General features: G+C 37.3%; 1 protein-coding gene across 6 annotated transcripts in view; it reads right to left on the bottom strand.

The window, feature by feature from the left end:
• Nucleotides 1-25,208, bottom strand: part of LOC136782500 (cell adhesion molecule Dscam2-like) — a 116,491-nt gene that overhangs the window by 20,669 nt on the left and 70,614 nt on the right. For 5 of the 6 annotated variants that reach the window (XM_066741961.1, XM_066741958.1, XM_066741960.1 and 2 more), the window contains exons 6-10: nt 16,056-16,381; nt 11,744-11,993; nt 6,898-7,042; nt 5,284-5,546; nt 1,774-1,935 (exon numbers count right to left, since the gene is read on the bottom strand). In XM_066741961.1, the coding sequence (XP_066598058.1) occupies nt 1,774-1,935; nt 5,284-5,546; nt 6,898-7,042; nt 11,744-11,993; nt 16,056-16,381 (1,146 nt within the window). Of the gene's footprint in view, nt 1-97; nt 383-1,773; nt 1,936-5,283; nt 5,547-6,897; nt 7,043-11,743; nt 11,994-16,055; nt 16,382-25,208 lie in introns of all 6 variants that reach the window. The other variant, XM_066741959.1, reaches the window with a different exon arrangement.

Genomic DNA, 25,208 nt, shown 5'->3' on the forward strand with positions numbered 1-25,208 from the left:
GTATAGATATTCAATAATAAGTAGTAATTGAGGAGAGGGGGGGGGGGGGGAGGAAAAAGAAGAGATTTGGATGAAAGGGGATTTTAGAAGAAAGTACCATGGACCAGCAAGGAGGCTGTGTAAGAAGTTTTGGCTGCTGCGTTGCTGGCGATGCAAGTGTAGTTTCCATTATGGGCAGTGGTTGCGTTTTTGATCATAAGTGCAATGGCATGGAACTCGATGATTTCGTTGGTTGTTGCTTCCGATGGTTCCAGAGGTCGCCCGTCCTTTAACCAGGCTAGATGTAGCGGGTCATCGCCCACTCGAACCACGCAGGTCACGTGGACTCGCGTACCTTCCTGGATATCCTCGGGAAAACTAAATGGATCGATTCTAGGCGGTACTGCAAATTACACCAAATCACCTATTTATTCCAACTCCGGAGCCAATCAACCACCTTTCTCTACAAAAATCGATATATCCCACCCCTACGAGCCCTTCCAACCCTTAAAATTTCCAACTATCCAATAATCACTATCCAACCTTTAACGTTCACGCGTTTCGCACAGGAACGACGACGCAACTTTTCAAAATCTTTTAATCTTTCCTCCATAAAATACGCGGCTTCGTTTTTAAAATTGCTCGTAAATCTTTGCCAGTTCGCGTGGTTTGCTGCAATGCCCACCCCCTCCCTCCCCCCACTCTCATCCAGCGTCCATTTTTTCCCAACAACGCTTGGCTTTAGTCTGCTTCGTTAAGCTGCACTCGGGACCAACCAACCGTACCGAATAATAATGCGATTGACACCTTTCCACCTTCTCGCGTTTTTTGCAAATTCATGCCAATTTTTCCCGATTTTTCACTCCTGTCCCACCTCGAAATTGCAACGATACATTTTTTTGGATGTAAAAGTTTTTTCAAAGTTACTTTTGCTTTGACGAAGAAATTGGACAAATATATATATATATATATATATAGAAGGAAAGTATAATCAAAGGAGACAATTCGTTCGTATGAAAACAACTAAAATGTCAATTTTTTTTAGGACTCCTATATGCACCAGCGAGATCCCCAAGGAGTCATTTGCAAAGTTCAACTCTGAAACGTCAGGGATGGTGAATGGTATTTGTCCAGCGTCCGTTTTCATTTGCGTGGTATTTCCTTAGTAAATACTGTACCTGCTGATGTTCTGAAAATAAAGAGAACCTCCAGGGATCGTAGTTAATTAAAATATGGATAAATCGTTGACACCGTGATGAAGAAACTTCATGGCACTTTTCAAGATGCAATTGGCTGCTGAGGCAACAGATCCTCAACAATATACTCGACTTGGCAATTATTAAAACGACCAAAGGCCACTGACGAACTCCCGGAATATTAAATTTACATAACGTCTCCGGGGCGTTCAACGATTTGTTTGTGCTTTGCGATACTCGACAAAAAGGAAAACTCATTCCTTCTCACCCCTCTAAAACTCAAACTTGTATAATTCTCATATACCTTCCTTTAAAATTCTAATATTTTATTTAAAACACAACTTGTTAATTATTTCTTAATGTGTCACGCGAAAATCCTGCCTATCAATAACATTATTAGTGTAATATCTGAAATCTATTTTTAATCAAATAACCTTTGATTATTGTACACATTAGATATTATTACATTTTTCTTATTTTATGTTTTGGATTCTATACGTTTGTTGATTTGATGGTAAAATTTGTCACATAAATTATTTTACAAGCGAGTTTTGCATACGTTCGTTTCGTGAAATTTTAAAAATATAACGTCAGTTACCTTTAACTTCAATGTGAACTGTTTGAGAGTCCGATCGTCCTTGTTGATTTTTCGCTGTACATGTGTAAGCACCACGGTCGATGGCACTATCAACTCGATGTAAAACCAAAGTTCCATTTGACGAAACTTCCTGTCTACGACTAGTTGGTAACACTTGGCCATCTAACGACAAAATTCATTAAATAATTCTTTCATTCTATTTGGTCCATCATTTTACTTACACAACAACAAAGTTTCTTGATGACTCACAGACTTTATTCCGCTGGTAACTCGTTATTTAAACTTTTTATTATTCGAAACTTTCCAGGAAATAAAATTTCCAACATTCTCTGAAAAGATTCTATAATTCGCGTTACGTGTAACTGTAGTTTTTATGTCAGAAATTGGAGAAAATTTTCATTAGTTGAAATGTTCTCATTTGTGATATAATATTCGATGGAACCTAACATTATGGAAAATCTCTGTTATTGGAACTGGTTGTGAAATCCTAACAATCCTTTATGGAACAGTATTATTAAAAAAGCCATCCTAGGCATGTGAAATTAAGTTGCGCATGCAGGCATTGTTCATTCCACGTATTCAATATATGTAAATATTAATTAGTAAAAACTATATCTGATTTGTTATTTTTCAGTGAACTTTTCTTCTCAATAAAGAGCGAAACTGATTTTTTTCTCTGTTTTCGTAAATATATAGGAATGAGTTAACGCGTATTTGGCGCTTGGAAGCTTTTGGCGCAAGTTTTCAATTCCTTTTGGAAAAAAAAAAGACAGAGAGAGAGAGAGAGAGAGAGAGAGAGAGAGAGAGAGAGAGAGAGAGAGAGAGAGAGAGAGAGTACCGAGCAGTACACTATATTGTTGCGAGATAAAGTTAGTCGTTCAGAAGTTGGGCACGTCATTAAAGCGAAAAGGAGCGAGTTAAGTTCAACCCTCTGTCCGGAAAATGAAGCAAGCCCTTGAAAAACTTTACAACTTTCATTTTCTCCACCGAAACAGCTCGTCTCAGCGACGATAAGCGAAAATTGAAATTTACGGTGCTATCCATTGATAGCTTACCGACTCACGATAACTTGTTTATTTTCTTTAATATTAATCCGTTTTGGCTCAATACGACAACAATTTTATTTACTTTTTGCATTACTCAAAATGACAGAAAGTATAAATGGATCTTTTTGTCGCATGTAGTCGTACGATTTTGGAACGTGCTCTTTCAATATTTGTTGATATTTAAATTTTTATTTATCCCAACGTATTTTATCAATATGACCATTTAAATCTTAAAAATATGAAAATTTCTAGACTATTTTTCAATGAGTTATAATTTTATTTTGGAAAATGGGGTTAAATACATTGTACTGAAACTTACAGGCCATGGGAGTCCTTGACCCTTTTGTCTTTGGCCGTTGCAAGCACAGGAAGACAACATAAACAAAACACAAACATAGCACACGCGTTTGTCACTGGCAAGATTCATTAGTATTTCATTTATTACACTAATCTTTAGAGAAATAAACTTTTTTGACATCGCTAGACACTGCACCTCACTGTTATAACAAATTTTTACCGAAATAAACGCTTTTGATAGCACTTTGCACCTAACTTCGATATTCTACCGTATTTCAAGCTATATTCTAATTAAAAACGAAGAGAAATGCGAATTCCATCGAATGTATTCGACGTAAAACGATGAGATTGCACTCGCGCGTGAGAAAAGTGAAAAAAAAAGTAAAAAAAGCGAAAAGTCCGGTCACTCTCGCTGGCGCGCGGTTAGGGATTTCGAAAGTTCGCCGCGGCCGCTATGTTGGAGAAAAAAATGGCGCCGAAGCGGGGAGAGGGTAGAACCTGCTCGCACACACACACAAATCCGAAAACTGGTCCAGGTAAAGTGTCAAGTGCTACCGGAAGCGCTTAATTCTCCAAAATCTTCACATCGTATTGCAGTGCAGTGTGTATAATGATGTTAAAAAAGTTTATATTTGTAAAAATTCCATTGAATATTGAGGTGCAGTGCGTATATAGTGAAGTTAAAAATTTCCATCTTCGGATTTGCTCGAGCAGGTTCTCCCGGATATCCCTCCGCCATGTTTGTTTACCTTTTTTCGAACCGCGGACGTCGCGACGGTTTTTCGAAATCTTTACGCGCCCGCGAGTGAAGAGTGGTCCCGAATTTTCACTTTTTTCGCGCGCGAGCGTATTTTCGTCGCTATGATCTCCTCATTATTTCACTGCGATTCGCATTTTTCTCCAATAATAAGTGAAAAATCTCGTGAAATACGGTAGAATATCGAAGTTAGGTGCAAAGTGCTATCAAAAGCGTTTATTTCGGTAAAAATTTGTTATAACAGTGAGGTGCAGTGTCTAGCGATGTCAAAAAAGTTTATTTCTCTAAAAATTAGTGTAATAAATGAAATACTAATGAATCTTGACAGTGATAAATGCGTGTGTTTGTGTTGGGTTCTTGGTAGCAACGGTCAAAGACAAAAGTGTCAAGGACTTTCATATCACATCATGTAAGCTTCATTGTTTTTATGTTGAAGCTTAATTTAATAAAACTATCAAATTAACCAATGTCTGCCTAAAACCGATTAAAAGACTAATATAATAAAAGACAAAAAAATAATTTTCACGATGTAAATATAAGTAATTTTAAATCCTAAAAAAATAATAACAAGAAAAACAATATTTCAACTCTTATTACAGTTTAAAGAAAAGAAGCAACAGAGTGTTGAGATTTAAAGTAATATTTGATCTAGTTTCGTTATTGAAAAATCAAGATTTCACAATTTTTATTTCTATTTGTCGAGGGGAATTTTAAAGTGAGTTTATTGGTTTTATAATAGACGTGCGACAGTTGTATAAAATAGTGTAGGTACTTGTATCGCTTAGCAAAGTTTTGCAGCGCCGCATCTGTCTCGAGATAATGATATCTCGAACTTTGCAACGGGCGCAACGTACCTTTGTCAGGATGAGGAAACCTTATAGTTTCTACCTAGCGCGTCCAAAGCTCGTCTTTCATAAATTTCAAGAAACCCCGCGACTATCAAAATTACATTCGAACAATATCGACTTGATATACGCTGAATTATGGCAGCATTTATGCTAATGAACCAGTATGAAATAAAATTACCAAAAGTATAATTAAGAATATTTAAAAATGATAAATTTTGCAAGAAGATCAAGCTTTTTGGTCACAAGCGCAGAAAAATCATTGTCGAATTTAAAATTTCAAGAATCACAGAATGGAGCTGGATAAAATAGGGCGATCGATCTACCACTCGTCGACCTTGGAAATATTTCGACGAATAAAAGAAAATTACTGTGCAGAAATAAATGAATAGTAGAAAAAAATTGTACGAGTTACCAGTTGGCAATAATTACAGTACATTACAATAACCGAGACAAGGTTGTATATTTAAGCAATTTGTATCAGAGGGAGGTGAAATTGGAAATAAATGGGCTGGGGTGGATCGAGAGAGGCGAAAGAAAATAAAATAGTTAGTTCATCGCGTACCCTTTTCCCAGGTGATACTGGTTATGGGAAATCCAGCAACAGGGCACTTGATGACGGTCGTTTCTCCAGCGACCGCTGCGTATTTGTCCATGGGTCGAACTCGCGGGGGTCCATAAATATTGAGTCTCGCGGAATGATGAGTTTTCGCCACTCGATTCGACGCTGAGCATCGATATTCTCCGCCATCCTCCACGTGTACGGAGCTGATGTTCACGTGCGATATCACGTCCCCGTGCACCGTCACGTACTGACCTTTCATGAACCTGCAGCATTCGCCAAAACAATCATTCCCATCATTTCCATACGCGCAAAATCATCGCGTTACACGAATTTCCTCTCAGAAACAGTGCCAATTTTTCTGATAATTCTGTTGTCGATAAAGGTGGCATCCTGTGCACTTTTGGAATGAAAATAATATTTGCTTTTGGCATAATACAAACGATCATTTGACCCGAGGAGACAGGTTTAGTGTTAACCGAATTATTTGGGTCACGTAGCATCGACCTCTGAGCTGTCTGTTTACTTTGAAAGAGAAACAAACACAGATGGAGTATTATTGAACTACGACTTAATTCGGTTTCAGGTCGATACAACCGAGAGCTAGAATATTTAGTTCTACAAATATTATTTAAATTTGAAACTGGGGAAATTGAGAGAGCAGATTCAACAGTAGTTTTTGTTAGTGTTATATAAAGCTGAAACGTACAAGTAGGCAAAAAATTGAATTTTATTAAAAACTGTCACAAAAGATAAAATAACAGTTCTGAATAATAGAGTTGGGTTGAGATTAAAGATAGCAGAGGTTACTATACTATAGGAGAGTGTCGTGTCTGGATTGGACCAATCACAGGCTAAGGATATTTTTGTGCTTGTACAGACAATCGATCGAACAGCGAGATATCAAGGTATAATCTTGTGTCTGGTTTGCAGAAAAAATTAATAAGGTATAAAAAAAAATGCAGTTTGAATTATCGTAAATATGAAAAATTCTGGAAAGGGATATGAGGTAGAGGGGAAGTTAAAAAGTTTAGATAGAGTCCCTGCACGATTGGTAATTTTCCCCTCAATTGGTCCAGAGAATCGAAGACCCGCAAGCTACTCCCGCAGGACTCCACCACCAAAAGCAAAATCACAAGGCCAAGGAGAAATGTACTCCATGATTTTCCCCATATTGCAATATCCAAGCTAACCTTGTTAAATTGTTCTCCACGAATCACAACAATTTATGATTTGTTATTATTGAAAGTTGAGTACAAAACAAAATTGAGTCTAAAGAAAAATAAACAATAATTATAATCGTGGTTTGATTCTGTACCTTGTTTAGATTTTCTTAGAAAACAATGTCTGTATAACTTATATTTATAAGTGCGGCAGATAAAACATCTTAGAGATTAAAAATTTTTCAATGGAGGATTAATGTAATTTTAAATGGACATGGTTTATGTTGATTTAAATGAAATAAATTTGTCTCTGAGCGACAGTGTAAACGTTTAGTTTTTGGTTGACGAAACTTTGAATCTGTAAGAAGGGTTTATTGATTTTTAAGGTTCACAGGAAAGAAAGGAAAGTTTTGTGATTTTATTTAGCACATGTATTCCAAGTGTATGTTCATACCTGTCGTTTTCTGGAAGTGGAAAGCCGTCCAAAGTCCAGGAGAAGTGCGGCGTCGGATTTCCGGTTGCGATGCACTTGAGAGAAACCGAAGGACCAGGCTGCATCGTTTGCTCAATGAATTTGTACAGAAGCTGTGGCGACGCGTCTGAAACACAATTTCTCTAGATTTATAGATTTCGTTCTCAAGGAAGTAATCTACCGAAATCTCAAACTACCACCATAGAACAAACCAATTTTAATATATATAGTTACTGTAACGCGTTTGTCTATGATTATTAATTTATTATAAATATCATATATTATTGAAATAAAAAATTACTTATCTACACTCAGTATGAAAATAATGCTCGTATAAATTTTACAAACTCAAAGTTGCCAGAACTTTAAAACAGATATAAATTAAAGTTACTTATTCGCCAATCAAAGACGTAAAAAAGACTTTTTCGTATCAGAGAGTTTTAGTGTTGGAGAAGGATTGATTACAGTGTTAATGAGGATTGGAGAGGGGTTGATTAAGGGTCTCCACGGGGTATCGTGCTCTGGACTTGGAATTTAAATTTGAAAATTTGGTTACCGGGTCAGTGAGACAAGTGAGGGGGGTGAGGGGTGGATACGGTTTGTAGTTCAGGGATTGCAGAGAGCTTGATGGGATCCCTGGAGAGTTTCGCGTTAACCTTCTGCTAAACACATCGGGTTTTTGTAACCAAGCTAGTGGTCGCCTATTTGCATTTCTTCCAAATATATCAAATCTCTTGTTTAATTTAAGTCGACTAAAATCACTTTAGATTGCATTTAAGCTGGTAATAATAATCTTACGACGAATATAATGTCAGGGACGATTCGATCAATAGTTGAATGAATCTGAAATAATTAGGAATGATATTGGAGTTTGGTAATTCGGTCATTTATTTGGTAAAGGAGAGAGTGAGAGTGGGGGAAGGAGGTAATGGGTGTGTGCTTGGGGGTTGGAATTGAAATTGGGTTGATGAAGCTTTTCAGAATTCGTCAATGAGTTTTATCACGTACACCCATTTGCTTTCCATACTAAAACAAAAATAATTTTAGACCTATCCGAAGATGCAATTTTTTTCCACACCCGTAAATAGATTGCCAAACGAACGTATCACGCCTGAAACTAACGATGGCGATGGCCCTCAAAAAGAGCTTGAGTGCCAATTAACAGATACAAATATCGTTTTTTGATTTGAGTAAAAAAAAAATTGATCGAATGTGTATCGCTACAGGTCTACGGGGAAAAAGGGGAGGAGCCTATTAATGTTACAGGGGGTTGATGCTGAACAAGCGAATCGATCAAAAATGGAGTTGCTGATGCGAAACTGCGGCCGAATAATTGGCACAACGATAAAGAGAATGATTCGCATCGCGATGTAATAGTTAAACGTATAAATTTAAATAAATACAGGAGGGGGTTGGGGATTTAGGGTTTCTTAGCTGCGTACCAGGTGAGTAAAGTGCACAGGTGCGCGTGTGTAGTCACGCAGGGGTCTGGGCGTTGCTTAAGTGAGAGGCGCTGGCATGCCGCAGAGGATGACGGTGAACAGACCAAGGAGGTTGGGGTGGCGGGGTATTATGCACGCAACATTTGCATGACAAGCCTCTGTACGCGGGCAGAACTATCGATCTGCGGTTTGACGCCTGAACTGGAGTGCCGCCTAGTGAATTAACCCCAAATTATGGCCACGACAATAACCCGTGCAAGGTGAACACCCCGTCCTCACAAATCCTCTTAAAATGGGTGAAAATGAAAAACCAGGCAGGAGAAAAAATGCAGTAGAGGAAATCCAGCAGGTAATGCATCAGTTTAGTGAAATTCTCTCTCTCTCTCTCTCTTTCTCTCTGTCGTGTAATGAAAATTGCATAAAGCGATTAGCGAAATATGCTCGTGAAAAGCGTTTGGGAAAACTAGCAAATTGGTTTTTATATGTATATAAATTTTATGCGACCTGTTCAAAATTCTACAAATAATGAGAAATTTCATCGAGTTAATTGTATTTGTCAAAAATACTTTATAGTTAGGACAGCGGCGCTGAATAGTATAAATTCAAAACAGAAGAGAGTGTATAGCGTGAATTTTTGAACATTTTACGAGACAATTTATTGGATTAGCATGCAAGTATATCAGTGTATAGGTGTGGATTATTAACAAGGTAAAATAATAAGGAGGATTCGAGGAGAGGACGACGAAATGAGGAAAGAAATACTACCGAGTACCGAGAGGAATAAAATTATGGAAAAAGAACCAGTGGGTTGGGTGAACAGATAAAATACAAAAAAAGGCCAGGGTAGGTTGAGACAATAAAGAAAAGTGGAGAACGAACGGAGAGTGATGAAACTGTGAAAATAAAGTTGGAAAGAAATAGAATATTTGCTGGTACAATTGGGATTGGGTTGTTGGAGCGAGAAAGAGAGGAAATTCAGTGGGGTGAGGGAGGGGCTTGGTGGTGAGAAACAGAGGGAAAGTTAAAATAATAAAAGTATAAAAGAAAAACGGAAAGAAGAGGAGAAAGGAAAACGATGAACAATGAAGAAGGCAGAATGCGATAAAACAATGAGGGAAAGTTTGGAAGGAGAAGGCGAAACGTGATAAAACAATGAAAGAAACTGGAAAAGAGACAGAAACAGAAGGGCAGGGCAAAAGTGAGCTAGGCTGCACATTGACGTGAGAGACAAGAGAGATAGTGATAGGGGGTACAATGCAGTGGCTGAAAGGGGGCTGAGAGGGGCTGCGAAATGGGGAGGATAGGGGGGTGAAACTGCACCGACATGCAGTGTTTGCCCAAAGCGTAAATCAGAATGTCCTACTGCACACAGCCACGCCCCATTTTCAACCAGCAGTTATATTATATTGTGTAATGATCATACCACTTAATAAATATATAAACATAAAACATTGACATATTTAATTTAACAAGCAAATACTCTTTTCACTGTATCTGTCCCTTCTATTTTTCACTGTGAAACTATTTTATTGTATACAAGAATTTATGAGGTGAATTTTTGTTCAAGTCGTTGCATATTTTTAATAATGGGTGTAATGATAGCATTTGATCAATTTTTAAAATTCTTGTAAGGTTAGATAAAAATATTATACATAGAATTTTGTTAATGATTATATTAAGGAAAGCATACACTTCTATGTAGGACTATTCTGAAGAGATGAGAAGATTGAGGAACTGGTTTTTGGGAAAATCATGAAGTAAAATGCGAGGTACACACGCTTCCAGGCGGATAAGTCTGTATTACGTTGTATAATTCAATGCGTAACTTTCTTCAAAAAGTTTCGCAAAAGTTCTATGCGGAAATAATAAGGGTAAATTAGGGCCATTACGAGTCGGCCATTAACCACGCTTGAAAGACTCTATCAGAAAACTTTTGTCTCACTTTTTCCAACATTTCGCTATTTTTATCTTTCTCGTCTAAAAGAACTTCACCAACTGGCACACGGCAAGAATTTTCCTCATCTCTAATCACGGATTAATTTGAAGCAATTTTATTTAATACATCAAACGACGAATAATAAATGTAAATTGAAGATTCGAGTAATAAATTTTACAAGTTATTTTAATATTAATTTTTTCAATTTAAATGCAAACATAAATTAACAAAATAAATAAGATTTCGTGATAAACAGATAATTTCTCTGACAATTGCGAACCGTTTTCATAGGAATAATAAGAAATGAGTGTAAGAGTATTAGTATATGAAATTAATTAATGGAATCTAATAAGTGCTGGGGGGTCAACAGACGCTATTATGAAGCGGCGCCCTTGGAATTCTTAGCTCCTTATTTCAGTCCTTTCCAACCATTCTACCATTCTTAGTTCGCTTCCGGAAGGTCGACCAGAACGTCGGCTGCAGCCGAATTCTTTCATTATGGCTCTACCTCTTTCTCGTTTTATTTATTTGCGTCGGGAGACGCGCGAGAAGAAAATGGCGGTTGAAAAAGCTCTGACGGCAGATAAAATAATGCTTAACGAGAACGTTGCATAATGGAGGAGGGAGGAAAGATCCGCTGCGAAATAAATATATCCCATTTGTCTCAGTCAAGGGGATGCTTAAAATTCTCGAGAAAAAAACTATTGTCGAAAAACTAGAGAGAGAGAGAGAGAGAGAGAGAGAGAGAAATCCGCAAGCTTTGAAATTTGAGGTTATGGTCATATAACTTGCGCGCAAAGGTCGAGAAACTTTTTTTGTTACAGTAATTATAACGAATCTTTAATCGAATCTTCAAAAATCAACAAATGCGATAAATTGCTTAACGTAATAAATAATAATCTAATCCACTATATCTATTCTTCAGTATAATAGCAAAAGATGTCGGTCTTATAAATCTATGGGCGATAATTCTACAATATTTTTCTATATCTTATAGCTACTTCGAGCGATTTTTGGTAAATAAATCAATGTTATCCTCGCTATGGTTATCCTGGATCCTGGCAAACTTCCATTTTATTTGCCTCGTAAAACGCACACGATGCATCGAATCGCAGCTGTAAATAATATACAGCTGTAGAGATTCATTGGGAGAAGAGGAGGGCATGTACGCGCCCACTTGGAGCCCACTGGCAACGATATCATTACATCATATAATCACGCACGATAAATACCCCCTCTCCCCCTTATTTAAAGCTCAATGCTAAACTAGTTTAAATTTTATCGTAAAAATCTAACTTTTACTAGAATAATTTAAAAAAATAAATAAAGATGAAAAAATTCCAATACGACAATGCTCTTCATTTTGATCTTGATCAAAAACCAAGCTTGTAATAATTGTACCATTTTTTACGTTTGTTCTCTCTATTATTTTTGATAGGATAATCTTTACCTCCTAGCCTCAACTCAGCGGTTGCCTGGACCATTTCGTAGTCGTTCTTGGCGAAGCACTGATACATCCCTTTATCATCCCTGACGATAGACGATATATGTAGGGTCGAACCTCCGATACCAATAATTTTGCTCCGGCTGGAGGACCCTTCCCTCACCGGAAGTCCATCTTTCGCCCAGGAAATTACCGGAAGTGGCTGTCCAGTGACGGAACATTGGAACTCAGCGTCCTTTCCCAGATCCACCGTAACCTACGACAAATAATTCGAGTGAATATTTATTTTAAAAATCTGGAAGAAATAATGATATTATTGGGAACGAAAGGAGCCTTCGACAAAGAGTTTCACGGAGAATCTCATCTGCTTTTACGAATTTCAAGCTCGACGAGAATCGCTTCTCTGCTGATCTCCTTTAAATCGATGACGAATCGATGAGATGGATGCGAGGGAGGATTAAGATTTCGGGCGCAGCGTTTAATTTGCATAGGAAATTATCTCGTCTGGTCTGAGGGTGAAGATTGAGACGTAGACGAGGGAGATAGGAAAAGGAATAGGATCTCAGAATGGGAGGAGGGGATATTCCTTAGCTCTAGACAGTTGGAGAAATCGAAGGCGGCCATTAAATATCGTTAAGAGGATATTGTACAGTTGCCGCACGCTTTGTTCAGATATTCTAAACGAAACTTTCTTCGAAACCAATGCCAGTTTTAAACATCCTTTGATATGGTCTCCTTCGATAGTCAGGAAATGGTAGAAAAAGGGAAAACGGAAATGACCAGTCTGCAGACTCTTTACGAGTCGAAAGAAAACATGTCAACCTTATCTTCATCATTTTTTCAACTGTGACTGCTCACTGCTACATAATTCAAGCTCAGAGGTATAACCTTTGGGTTTGTCAGTAAAACTAGCGTAGTTGCGAAAAATTAAACAAAGAATTTTAGTAAACGAACCGGAAATACCCTGCATATTCAATAAAACAATTTATTTTGTATTTTGAAAGTGTACACTTAATTTGTATGAATTAATATTTCATTTTTTCGTCCTCTTTAAAGGATAAATACGGGGGAGGAGAGAATAAATACATAGTCGGTTAAGGGGTGAATGATATCGCCTAGCAAAACGATTATAGTAAATTGCATGTGCGTTCACAATATCACGCACAAGCCGTTATTGCTACATGAGACTTGTTCCCTCTGCATCCATATTGTGCATTTTTCTTTACAGCCCCAGGATCCTTAAACAACTTTCCCAGCCTTTTCAATCTTACTCCTGTTAATTGAATGGGAAACATTCTGTGAAAACCGTCACGCGACAAACGTCAAACTTTTTCACTAAACTCATCCTATCTTTCATCAACTTCTTTCATTTTTCTCACAACTGCTGCTCTTTCCAATATCATTACAATGTTCTTGAAAATACTCTTATATTCTGCCTCCCTGATAATTTGTAGTCTTTATCCTTTTCAGTAAACTCTTCTCCTCTGTTCTTTTAATTATTCTTCATGTCAATGTTGGTTGTTTATTTTTTTCAAGGTTTTGAAATGATTAATTTATCAATATAATTCCAATGAAAGATTGCTCTGTTCAGAAACTATTCGTAAAATGCTCACAGTACATAGTATTATGAGGAAGGATTTCCATTATTAAAAGCATTCCATGAATTTGGAAAGATTATTCATTTGACGTAATTCGCGAGAGGAATTTTTTCCCCTTTGAAAGGGAGAGCAAACTTTTTTCGCGCGACCCGAGCAAATAGACGAAACGTGCGGCAAATGCTTAACGAGGGAGAACTTTGGATTTCAAGCAACATTTCAACGAAAACCAGACGAGTCTAGCTAAAATGCCATTGTCCTTTAAAGAATTTCAACATAAACAGGTTAACGAGAACAAGGGAACTACGACTCTTCGATTCGAGCATATCGAATCAGTTACGTTCTATCAAGAAAATTGAATTAAAATTTGACTATACAAATAAATCTTATTTCTATTAATTATATACTACATGTGGAATATTAATATCATAATACATCGTATTTAACATACTGCATTTACTTAAATACTCTATAATATTTTATGATCAAACATTGATCTTGCTTTGTAAAAGTTTTGCCACGACTCTGTCCAGTAAAATTGAAATGGATGCGACCACCTCGGTACATTACCCATTCTTTTCTTTTTGTAGGTTTTTATATGAGGAAAAAAACTCTCAAACTTTCACTCCTGTTGAATTTATTAGGAAATTGTTGAGGTTATAAAATATTTTCAATCGTATCGTCCATTATTTTACGAAATGCACGAAATTTTTCTACTACTATCTAACAAAATCGTCTGAGGTTACAAAACTTTCTTCTGGTAACAAACTAGTTTAAAAAAAAAGACATTAAAAAAAACAAAAGAACAAGGAAAAATTAACTAGTGGTAATAATCAATAATTATATGTACACAAGTAGAGAGAAAATGGGAAAAGAAACGTAATGAGCGTAAGGAGCCTGTTTGTTTTGGGCTGACAGAAAACTTGCTGGAAAACATCTGCAGACTGCAGTAGGTAAAATACTATGGAAGCTGGCTGGCATGTAAATAGAGCAGCACGCGAGTTTCTCGTCAATTTGCGAAACTACTTCGGGACACAGTCAGCCGGCTGTTAGCTAAATAGAGTTTCCGGCTGGCTGCGATTATTCTCAGAGAGTGTTTACTCGGGAAGCGACCGATTATCTCGCGTCGTTGACAATTATTCGACGCGACAGGAATTCGTTGGTAGTTTATAAGACAGCAGCAACAGCCTTGGCATGTTCGTTTTGGAGCCTCCGGAACGTCTACTCGGCTTAACAAAGTCACGAACCAACGAACCGTCCTCTCACCCCATCACTTTTACCCCGACCCTTCTAAGAACCTCAGCACCTTAGCACCTTTGCTAGTAGAACCCCTTTCCCCTTACACACACGATATAGGTACACAAACCGCACTACTTTATACTCCTTGCACCATTGCCAAATCCCTTACGACCCATTACATCTCTTTATACATTTTTCAGTACGTAAACAACCTCCTTGCACCATCTTACTATAATCCTCTTTTTACTTTGCATATTCTTTTCTTATTATATATATATATACCTTCGTCGCGAAACTTTTAAAGGCTCCCTTTAATTATGTCTTAATTTTTAATGTCCTTAATAAAATCAATAAATATAATTTGAATACTGAACTTTTTAACTACTGTGACTTAATATGACCCCTGGATATTTCTCAAAATCCCCAGGAACCACCTCAACAGCTTTAAGACTGATAATGATGTCGAAAGATCCGCGGAGACTAAAGAGCCGCAGTCGCGTTTCAGTACGCTTGAGCAAAATCCGATCCAGGAATCCCTAAAGGAGTACGTCTACTTGGCGACTTGTGCCCCTGGGAAATGGCATAATGAAGGGGAACCTCATAATTCACTCATCTCTAGAAATTTCGAAACTTGGAAATTTTCGAAATATTCATTAAAATTGCAAACCTTCATAAATCGACCCCAGTAACGAGGAGAGTGATAAAACAATGAGAGGAAAAAGAATTGATGGTATAATTGTGACGTTAGTCAAAAAGCTGTTTTTTCCATCAAGTGCAGGGGAGGAATGAGATAAAAGCTTCATGGCGAATAATAAAATTTGTTGAATTCACTTTTTCGCTGCAGAAAGTAATAAAGCGGAATCCGCTAAGGAGAAAAAAACAGCATTGCTCTAATTAATATCTGGTCTGGCAAGCCATAGAAGTGCATTTGGTAAATCCACTTAATCCGTCGCTGGGTTGCATTATGGATTTATGCCACCGCAAAGTGCAAAGCCTTCTGGTCACGTTATGGAAATCGTACTGGATTTTCCCGCAAACTTGCTCTCCCCACAAGGCTGCTGCTTGCGTTCTTATTGGAAGATTAATCGTCCTGGACACTGGAATAAATTTTCGCCATTCAATTTTCTTAATCGCGTAATACGACTGCGAGTAATCCTGCAGGATCTCCTCTATAAACGATCGAAATTTATTTTCAACGTCTTATATCAATCCCCAGAGGGTAATTTACTAGACGAGTGTGCCTAAATCAGGTATAAAGTGAAAATTTCAGATAGTTTGACACTAGACTACCCTTGATTGGCCTAATCGATCGAGCTGTAATTAATTCTCCCGGTCTTATCAGTCGTTCGGGATAAAATTGACGGGAGCAAATGAGGTATGAGTGAAATTATGGGAAATTTTGTAGGATAGGGGTAATAATAATGTGGTGAGTTAGAGGGGCGTTAAAGGAAAGGAGGTAGCTGCTGCACGGCGGTAATACGAACCTGTTGGGGGGCCAGATGGATGGAGAGGCTGCTGATGATGGAGACTTCGAGCTCCACCCTCTCCGAGCCGGCTGTATTGTTCGCGTGGCAGACGTAGCGGCCAGCATCCTCGGCTCTAGCGGATTGCAGGATCAGCACTCCTGCTTTTGCGTGCACGCGCTCCGTATTCGTGATCATCGCTGTACCCGACACCGATTCCCGAAACCACAAATACATCGGCGGTGGTATACCCTGAGAGATGCACGATAATACGATCGTTTCTCCTGTGCGAACCGGTGCTGGACTCACTCGTTCGTTAAACCTAGGGGGCACTGGATTCCTGTGATCTGAAAAATAATTAATTCAATTTATCTTCTCTTTGACACACAACTCGCTCGCATTTTTATTTAAAAATTACAAGAAAATATTCCTTGGCTCAAAATAAGGATCGGTAATTGTGTTAATCGATATATTCAGCCTAGATTGGGGTTTCTTGATAAAATTTGATCGTGGTCCTTCGTGGTTAAATTGTTTAGTATCATCAATACAAGGGAAGAAAATAGAGAGTTTGAGACTGAAAATTTCTTATTGTTGAAACGAGAGGACGGTATTTCGTTGGCAACAACAAATCCATGAAAATCCTTGGGCTTTATACTCTATTTAACCTTTTGTTGGTGGTCGGACAAAGATACGTTGCATAATTTACGATACGACAGCGTGACAGTGATTAACGCAAGCAAAATCAACGACTGCTTTCTTCAGAATTCTAAAGCGTTCATCGGTTCAATATATATATCTATATTGATATTTACAGTTTGAGTTTATTTTTTTTATAAATAATATGCTCTGTTGATAAACCTGATTGCTTTTATATCGTATATTGTAAACTGTACCATTGTGTAAACTACTCGTTCGATACTCCATTTAATTTCTTTTTTTCATTTCTCGTTGTTATATTTATTTATTTTAAATTTGTAAAAGAAAAGGAATTAACTCCAACGAGGGACTAAAGTGTGTGTTTAATTGGGATTAAAGTGTCAGAATTTCTGAAAAGTAGTAATTATAAAGAATAATATTTTATATATTTGATAGCTAGCATTTACGACTCAGAGGAGATTGTTCAATTTTTTCATGAAAATTTGTTAAAGCATGCGACAAGATTTGTGACTGATAAAATTGTGCATACTTGATAGGCAGATGCGAGCAGACTTCTAACACTTTGATAAAGAAACAGTGAATGAGAGAGAGAGAGAGAGAGAGAGGAGAAAAGGGGAGGGTGGGGGAGGGGGTCGAGAGCAATAAAAATGAGATTTGCCGAGGTTTGCAAGAGTCGTGTGCGTTTCTTGAGCGGCGTCCGTCGAAGAAATGGCAATTTTATTTGTCTTCCAGCCGTGTTTGGCCGGACAGCACGACGCCAATGCTTTTTAGCGTTTCGTTATTTTATATCCACGCTCCCACTTTACTTTATTATTGCAATTTAACCCGACGCTACATCGATCTTTTTCCTATCAGAATTTTACGTTCGTCTGACCATTCCTTCTTCTTTCCCTTATGAAATCCATCACTTTCATTCTCCTGACAAAATAAATTGGCCATAAATAACGAATAATCACAATAAATTTTCACAGAGAGACGCTAAAAAGCTCTTACGTGAAAAACTCAGCCAAAATAAGGTTGGAAAAAAATTCAAAGAATTATAATGCCGTACGTTATTATCATATTTACAGAGAAGCTGAATTAACTCTATTAAAAGATTAAAGGGTTTCCTTTGTGAGAAGTCCGAATAAAAATTGCGAGATTATATTTTCTCTCTCTCTCTCTCTCTGGGAAATAGAGCAATTGGATAAGTGTCAACTGCAAAATGTTAAGCAAGCAAGGGAAGTTTAATTAATGGTGAAGCTATATATGTAGAATTTTCAAGTGTGCTGTTAACGCAGAGTCTTGCCGAGCATGCGGAGCTAGAAGAGTCTCGTTGCTTGTTATATTTATTTAAACAGAGAGAAGGAGATAGAAGACACACTTTGCTCAAAAGAACATTCGGTTCATTTCCACTTTTTTTTTGTATCCCCCAATCAATCGTCATTTCAATGTTTTTGTTATCCTTCAACTCTAATTAATAATTGTTTTAAGGATGCTTTAAATAATAACAAAATTTTTGTATAGATAATACAATTAGTAACATTACAGAAAAAAGCTAATATTTGTTAGAAGCAGACATTTCTGGTTTTTAAATATTTAAACAACTTCTTTTGTCAAGGAAATCGTACAGTTTTCTGATTAAACTTTTAGTGGATGATATTTTAAAAATTTTCGCTTGTAATTAGCCGGTAATATAAATATTTGTATCAGCTATCTCGGGAAATTTATTCCCGTTATTTCTAAGAGGGAAAAAGTTTCAGCCAGGAAAGGTTTTTAAATATCTCAACAAAAGTGGAAGAATTTAAAAAACTTTGTGGTGGGATAATAAATGGAATACGGTATGAAACTTTTTACACGTTAAAAATGTATTATTAAGCAAATAATACAAGAAATTGGATTAATCTTTATCGTACGTTTGGTCACTATGCAGAAAATAAGTATTACTAAAGTTTTATCTGTCTCCCCGACGATACGATGTTTCCTTCAACCAGGTAACTGTGACCCAATTAACAACGTAATTCAGATGGGGCTTATAGTTGAGATAAAAACAGAAAGAAAATAATCTTTTTTCAAGAAAGAAGAAATAAATGTAATTCATTCATTTACATTACAGTAACCTTAAACCGTAATAATATCAACTTTCTAGCAACCATCCTTCAAGAGGATTCAAGCATCTTATTTCAAGCATAGAGTTTCAGGGTCATTTTTCTCATTGCTCGAAAATAACAAAAGCTCGAGAGAAATGTACAAAAAAATCTCAACTTAAAAGGGTCGTGTAGACGTGGGATATTTTTAAGTTATAAAGTATAAAGATTCGTTGGATATGTGCGATTTGAAAGTATCTTTCGTCATTTCGGATTACGAGTTGGTTATTTCGGGTTAAAAAGGTCAAAGGAGGGTGCCAAAAGTTCTTCAACAGGGTAGAAAACCGTGGCTTGGGAAGCCAGCAAGGTTTTACGAGAAGACCGCGGTTTTTAGCCGGTCAATGAGCCGCGAGGGTTTGCAGAAGGGTGGTAGGGGGGGGGGGATGATGGGGAGGGGATTGGTGGAAAACGCAAAGTGTAATCCGGCGAGCCAGTCTGCGGAGCAACGTCGGCAAGAAACAATGCAGCCATCACGGCTCCAATCCCTTCGCTCGGTACCCCGCAATCTTATCGAGCCTCCCCTCCCTTCCCTCCCTTCCCTCCTCATCCCCTTACCCCAATCTTTCTTCTTTCCTTTATATCACTCTCTTTCCCTTGCTACAACCCAGCATCAACAACTTTCCCTCTACTCTGCAGGCTGTATTCCCCTTTCTCTCTTTTCTCTCCTTCCTTTGTTTCTATTTCTCACTTTTTCGCTCTGGATTTCCTTCCAACGTCCCATTACCAGACCTGCATTCTCCATGCTCCCACGTCCCCCCTTCCTCATCCCTTAATACACGTACACGACACCTCACATTTCTTTCCCTCCTTTGTAAATAGGATTTGTCTTGCCAATGTTTATCGATAAATTTGTGAGCTTTGAAATCTCTGCTTTTTCATGATTTCCCCCCTCCTCGAACTTCCAATTTATTTCTTGCTTTCCCTCTCCTTTCACTTGATTCGAGTCAAAATTTTTATTGCCGAATGATAACTCGTAAAAAAACGCGAGTGCTCGGAGCTTGTAATAATTTAAGAGTTTCAGTTGAATTGAAAGTGACGGGTATTGATATGAGAATATAATTTTCATACGTTCGTAAGCTTAACGAGTATTAATTTAAGTGCAATGTTGCGAGAGCTGCTATCGGGGTCTGAACAGTGAGATGAAAGTTTGAAATAAGTGGTTAAAAAGAAATGACGATTCGTGATGAGGGGAAATAAAGAGTTAAATTAGCTATGACGAGAGAGTTTTTATCCGGGACTAATATTTAAAGACGCGGAGCTTTGTGGAAAAAGGCAACTTTGATCCACCGAGTGTGCGAATGTGCGTGCTGGGGGTGGAATAATATGGATTAGAGACACAGCAATGTCCAATTAAACCTTTCGAGTTGGCTAGTCCAATTAAGACTCTATTAAATATACACCCACCGTTCGTATTCTCTTCATCAAAGCGGATTTCAACCAGTATAGCCCTGAAATCCCCCACCCTTTCCAATTTTCCCAGAACGAGCAACTTTATCTTAATGAAGTCGCCGCTAATTAGCCATACAATATTTCCCTCCGAATCAACCCCCCCCCCCCCCAAATCTTGTCCAAGCTGCCTTTTCCAGCTGACTTCATACGCCCATCCCACGTTAATTACCCCACTCCCAAAAGCCCTCTCTCGCAAATTCCCATTCATTAAACAAGCTCACTTTGACCTTATTTTCAATGTTCAATATTAACATTTCTCCCATAACGAATCAGACTCTCTAATTTCACTAATTAAAATTTCGATTTACAATTTTTTTCTCAGAAATAATTTCAAGGTGGAGTATAAAAAAAGATTTTTGAGATTTTGGATTATGAGGGGGAAGTAATCCTAAGAGAGTCCGTGAGTGCTCTGTTGGTAAACAAGATGACTCGTTAAAAAAGTTGCAAAAAGATCTATGCAGAATTGCAGTAGCGCCAGCGAAAAAGCATCGACTTAAACGACTCGAAGACAATCTACTTCTTGCTTCATTCACCAAGAAGCTTTGCTAGACACTGCTGAAAATCTTGAAGCAAGAAAGTTTTTGCAACAAGCTCGCCACTTTATTAAGATTTTCTTCGCTGAAGCGACTGATTAATTAATTCCTCTATTATTTCAAATCGGTACAATGGACATAATGTATTCTTCAGATTAAAAGCAATTTCTTTTTATTTACTCTGAAAATATAAACTCCAGGTTTTTGCACACGATACTGAAATGATGCGGAGAGTCTGATCGAGGAATAGATGAAGTGTAACTAAATATTATTTCAAGTGGAGATTAATATATCTTTAGGGTGAAGATTCTTGGTCGAGGATGATTAACATTCGTCACGTACTGGGGTGTCTAACGTGTGCATACGGCTTAAGGAATTCGAGGCTTAACCGGATTTGTACTTTGTGCTGCTGGCCTCACTCTAATGGATAGGTCAGAGCAAGCCTAAAAGGTGTAATCTCTCTCTCTCTCTCTCTCTCTCTCTCTCTGGAAAATGCTGCTGCAAAGTGTTGTAGCTCATAGCCAGAATCTCTCTCTCGCCAAATAAGGGTGGCCATAATGGTTGTGACAGGACCGAACTCGGAAAGAGAATTTCAAATGAAATCTTTTACCTACCCACGTTGATTTCTACATAAATTCTATTCTAAAATATCGCAGAGACACCGCAATGAAATTATATTATAAAAATCACGCTCGCAAATTCAATTTATTATGCAATCTCGGGACAAAAGTAAAATGCGAAGATTATTTTGATTAAACGCTCGAAAGAAACGTATATTATTTAAACCCGTATTCGATTATCTTTTTTTTTACGAAGACCGACAGGTCAGTGATATAAATTTACGCGCGGAGGCGCAGTATACGAGAATAATGTAACTATTGGCTTAAATGCGAAATTTGGGATTACAATTGGATAGAAAGATGAGAGAAGGGGGATGAGGGGATGATTGGAGAAAGGGTATCGTCTATGAGAATAATGCAAATGTATGCAATTTGTGTTAGCTTGCACACACAAATAGCAACAGAGAGAAGCAGGTCGTAATACGATGTGACCTGAATTCTCAGGCAATCAGAGCTGGTCTAGCATTAAATTACATATTCGCCCCATCGGTTTCGGAACTTCCAAATGACGTTACGGCGAGCTATTCTATCGATAATAACGCGCAATTAATGGTGCTATATTTACATACACAGATACACGTCCCACGATCATTCATAATTCGTGTCGGGACCGGTTGCCTGGAAGCTTAAACGACCGGAATTATTTGCCAAACCAACTCTATAATCCGCTCCGGAATTTCTCTTCCTTACTTCCTCCCATTGAATTTTGCATAACGAACTTTCGATGTAGCAGCTCTTAACTGTTTGCTAAAAGGAATCGATCATTCGTACCTAGCTTGGAACTCTGCTAAACTCCGCTATTAGTTTCAATCGTTAAAATTATTTTAACGATTCTTATACGATGGAAGTTTCTATTTTCACTGATGAAATAAAAGAATTGCTTTTTTTTACGGCTTTGTGAAGCATTTTAAAAGGTTTCTTTTATTATTGATTGGAAAATATGATTTAGCTAACTAAATAGTGTGTACAAAAGCAACGGTTGACCGAATAGATTTTCAGGTTAGTATTGAAAAGTGGTTAGGGTAAAAGATAAATCAGACTTTGAAAATGTTTTAAAGAGAATTGCAGGGGAATTATTAATTAGTTTATTTCAGATTAAGTATCATTGTTTTTAATTTAAGATAAAGGTTACGCGATTATGGTAAATTTTTAGATGACAAAATTATATAATACCCTTTTCTCGTATGTGCATGGTTATAGCTTGCAGGAAACAAGCTTTAAAAAGTGAAAATTTTTAATTTGTTCGCAAACTGGAAACTGCAAACTGCAAGCTGATTCCTATATTGAAACCATCGATTTCCGGTGGCCAAAGATGCTAAACTCCCACAGAAACTATTGGGAACCGCCTTATTCGACCTCAAACTAATTTAACGCTCCGTTTAACGGACAAGCTGCTATCTCCGAATCATTCTCCATAGACAAATTTCTCGAGAGCGTTAAGCTTTCTCCTACCCGATTAACTTTAAAGCGTTTTTAATTCGACCAAATAATATTAGTTGACAAAGAAAATTAATGCGTAGGTACTATTACTATTTTTAACATATTTGTACTGTGACTTGTGAATAATTTAAAATTTATACTTTTACTAATTTCATGGTAAACTGACAATTGTGTGTGAGAGTTCAATAATTATTTTTATTAAGATAGATTTCATTCTAATTGATTTATAGATCGAAAAAAGGAGTTGCATTACCCGTATAAGGAAACTTTTATTTTTTCTGTAATAATTATTGGCAAGTGAAATAAACGAGGAAATTTGTATCATCAAAGCTTATAAGAGGTATAAGCCATTATACGACTATGAGAAATAATTAAAAAATATTTTTCTTAGAGTCTCTTTAAAAATTTTAAGAGAATAATCTCCCTCGTTGAAAATGACAAGCACCTTGTCTTTTTTTTTAATTTGCATCGTCAGGTAAAATCAACAATATTTTGCAGAGGCAAATTTATTGCTGAAACAGATTGGCGATGGCGCTGAAAGATTTTTCTTTTAGAGGAGGAAATGATGACACAGCGTGCAATCTTCTTATCGTACTAAGCGAAATACGAAGCGACATATTGGGACGTAATATGAAATTTTTACAGTTTAACTTTTCTGTCATAAAGATATAAATTTTTTAAAAATGTCCTGCAAATTATAAAACTTATTTTATTTGAGTATATTATTACATGTATTAGAAGGATTTCAGCCATGTAACACGCAGCAATGTATAACGCGATGTGAGAAAATTCCACAGTCTGATTTATCGCTTGCCACTACCACTGGCAAACGTTTAAAAACGTCGAGAACTCTGTAATTTCGACAAAGTCCTGTACTGCCACATTGTGCCAGTTAATTGCTGTACGTTAAATAGAATTATCGTTCGCTCCAGGAACCTTTTACCCACAGAATTTTGCCCCACTTGAAAACCGAAACTTTTTCTAAAAATACTGTTCGCATCAGCAAAACTCCACTCCTTTGCAGCCGGTCTAATTAAGTAGTATAAATGAACCAGGCCCTTTCTGACGATTAAAAAACTTATAATATCGTTCTCTACAATAATCTAATAATATGCATGTATATATATGTATATCAAACTATTGAAAACCACTGCCCCGTTTAAAATTTTGTTTTTCATGTGAATTTTTCCGTTCACTGCAGCTAAAATTGTTAAGTTTTAATCATTAATTTGACGAATAAAGATACTGGAAGATTTTAACGAATTTTTTATTTATATTTTCTGGACATGCAACTTCAATCAGTAGACGTGAATGCTGAAATCATAAACTCCGCAAGAGAACCTACATATCTTACAAAGCTTTAATGATGATGGATGAACAATATGTTCATTTCAGTATTGGGCTCATACTTGAAAATATCTCAAGGAGCACTCGCGTCATTAGGTCCATTGTGCCTTAAGCGCTTATCCAAGATCGGGCAGTTCCATGCCTTATCAACGAAATCTTAGCCAGTCAGAGTGAGTCGGCTAAAATACAAGAGTTTTTGCTATGGATAAAAAAAATTATTTTCTCAAGCTGTTCTTAAGCTTTTCAGACACAAAAAAGAAACTCAATTTGTAGCAACAGACCGGAAGTAAGCTATTTTAACGCTTGATTCAACATCTTCCCACTAATAAAAAATATTTAAAATATCCAAAGACTTATCCAGTTTAGAAAATAAAGAATCGAGTCATTTAAAAATGTCCAGCTATATGTATATATGGTTTATTTTTGTACTACAAAATTCGCAGTTTTAGAAGATTATCTCAAGATCGAATATTCAGCGGAAGTTGGAGGGATCCGTCGGCGTAATAGTGATTAAAGTTGGTGGGCTGGGCCAGGGTACGGAGTAGCGTTCATTTTGCTTGCAGGAGGCACATCTACTTAAACGGGCGCGTTTATATAACGATCTCGCGCATACCTTTTGCATAGTAAATCATAATGCATTGTTGCGTAGCCACCTCGTGCTACGTCGTTCTTCTTCATGAATAAATCATGAGTGTCCGAAATGCTAATGGCCAAACGTCCGGGAGAGTTGCGCCATGGAATACGCTCTTACCCCGTTACTAAACAAAATGTGCGCCGGCTTTGTTGGTCAACGCGTGAGAAACTCGCTACTTCCGGTCAGAGCAAAAGTCCCGTAAGCTCGTTCCACCCTCCAAACATCTTCTCTTCTCATACCACTTAATACCCTTGCTCTGATAAGCCACTTCTCCATTAATTACTGCTCCACCTCACGAGTTTAATTTATGGGCAACAATCTTGTAACGTCAATTACGCAAGAATTTTCGGCACATGTCTGATTAACGG

The sequence above is a fragment of the Prorops nasuta genome, unplaced genomic scaffold (assembly GCF_024137725.1).
Source record: "Prorops nasuta isolate Cenicafe-Biocafe unplaced genomic scaffold, Cenicafe_Pnas_1.2 PNAS00027, whole genome shotgun sequence".
Classification (NCBI taxonomy): Eukaryota; Metazoa; Arthropoda; class Insecta; order Hymenoptera; family Bethylidae; genus Prorops; species Prorops nasuta.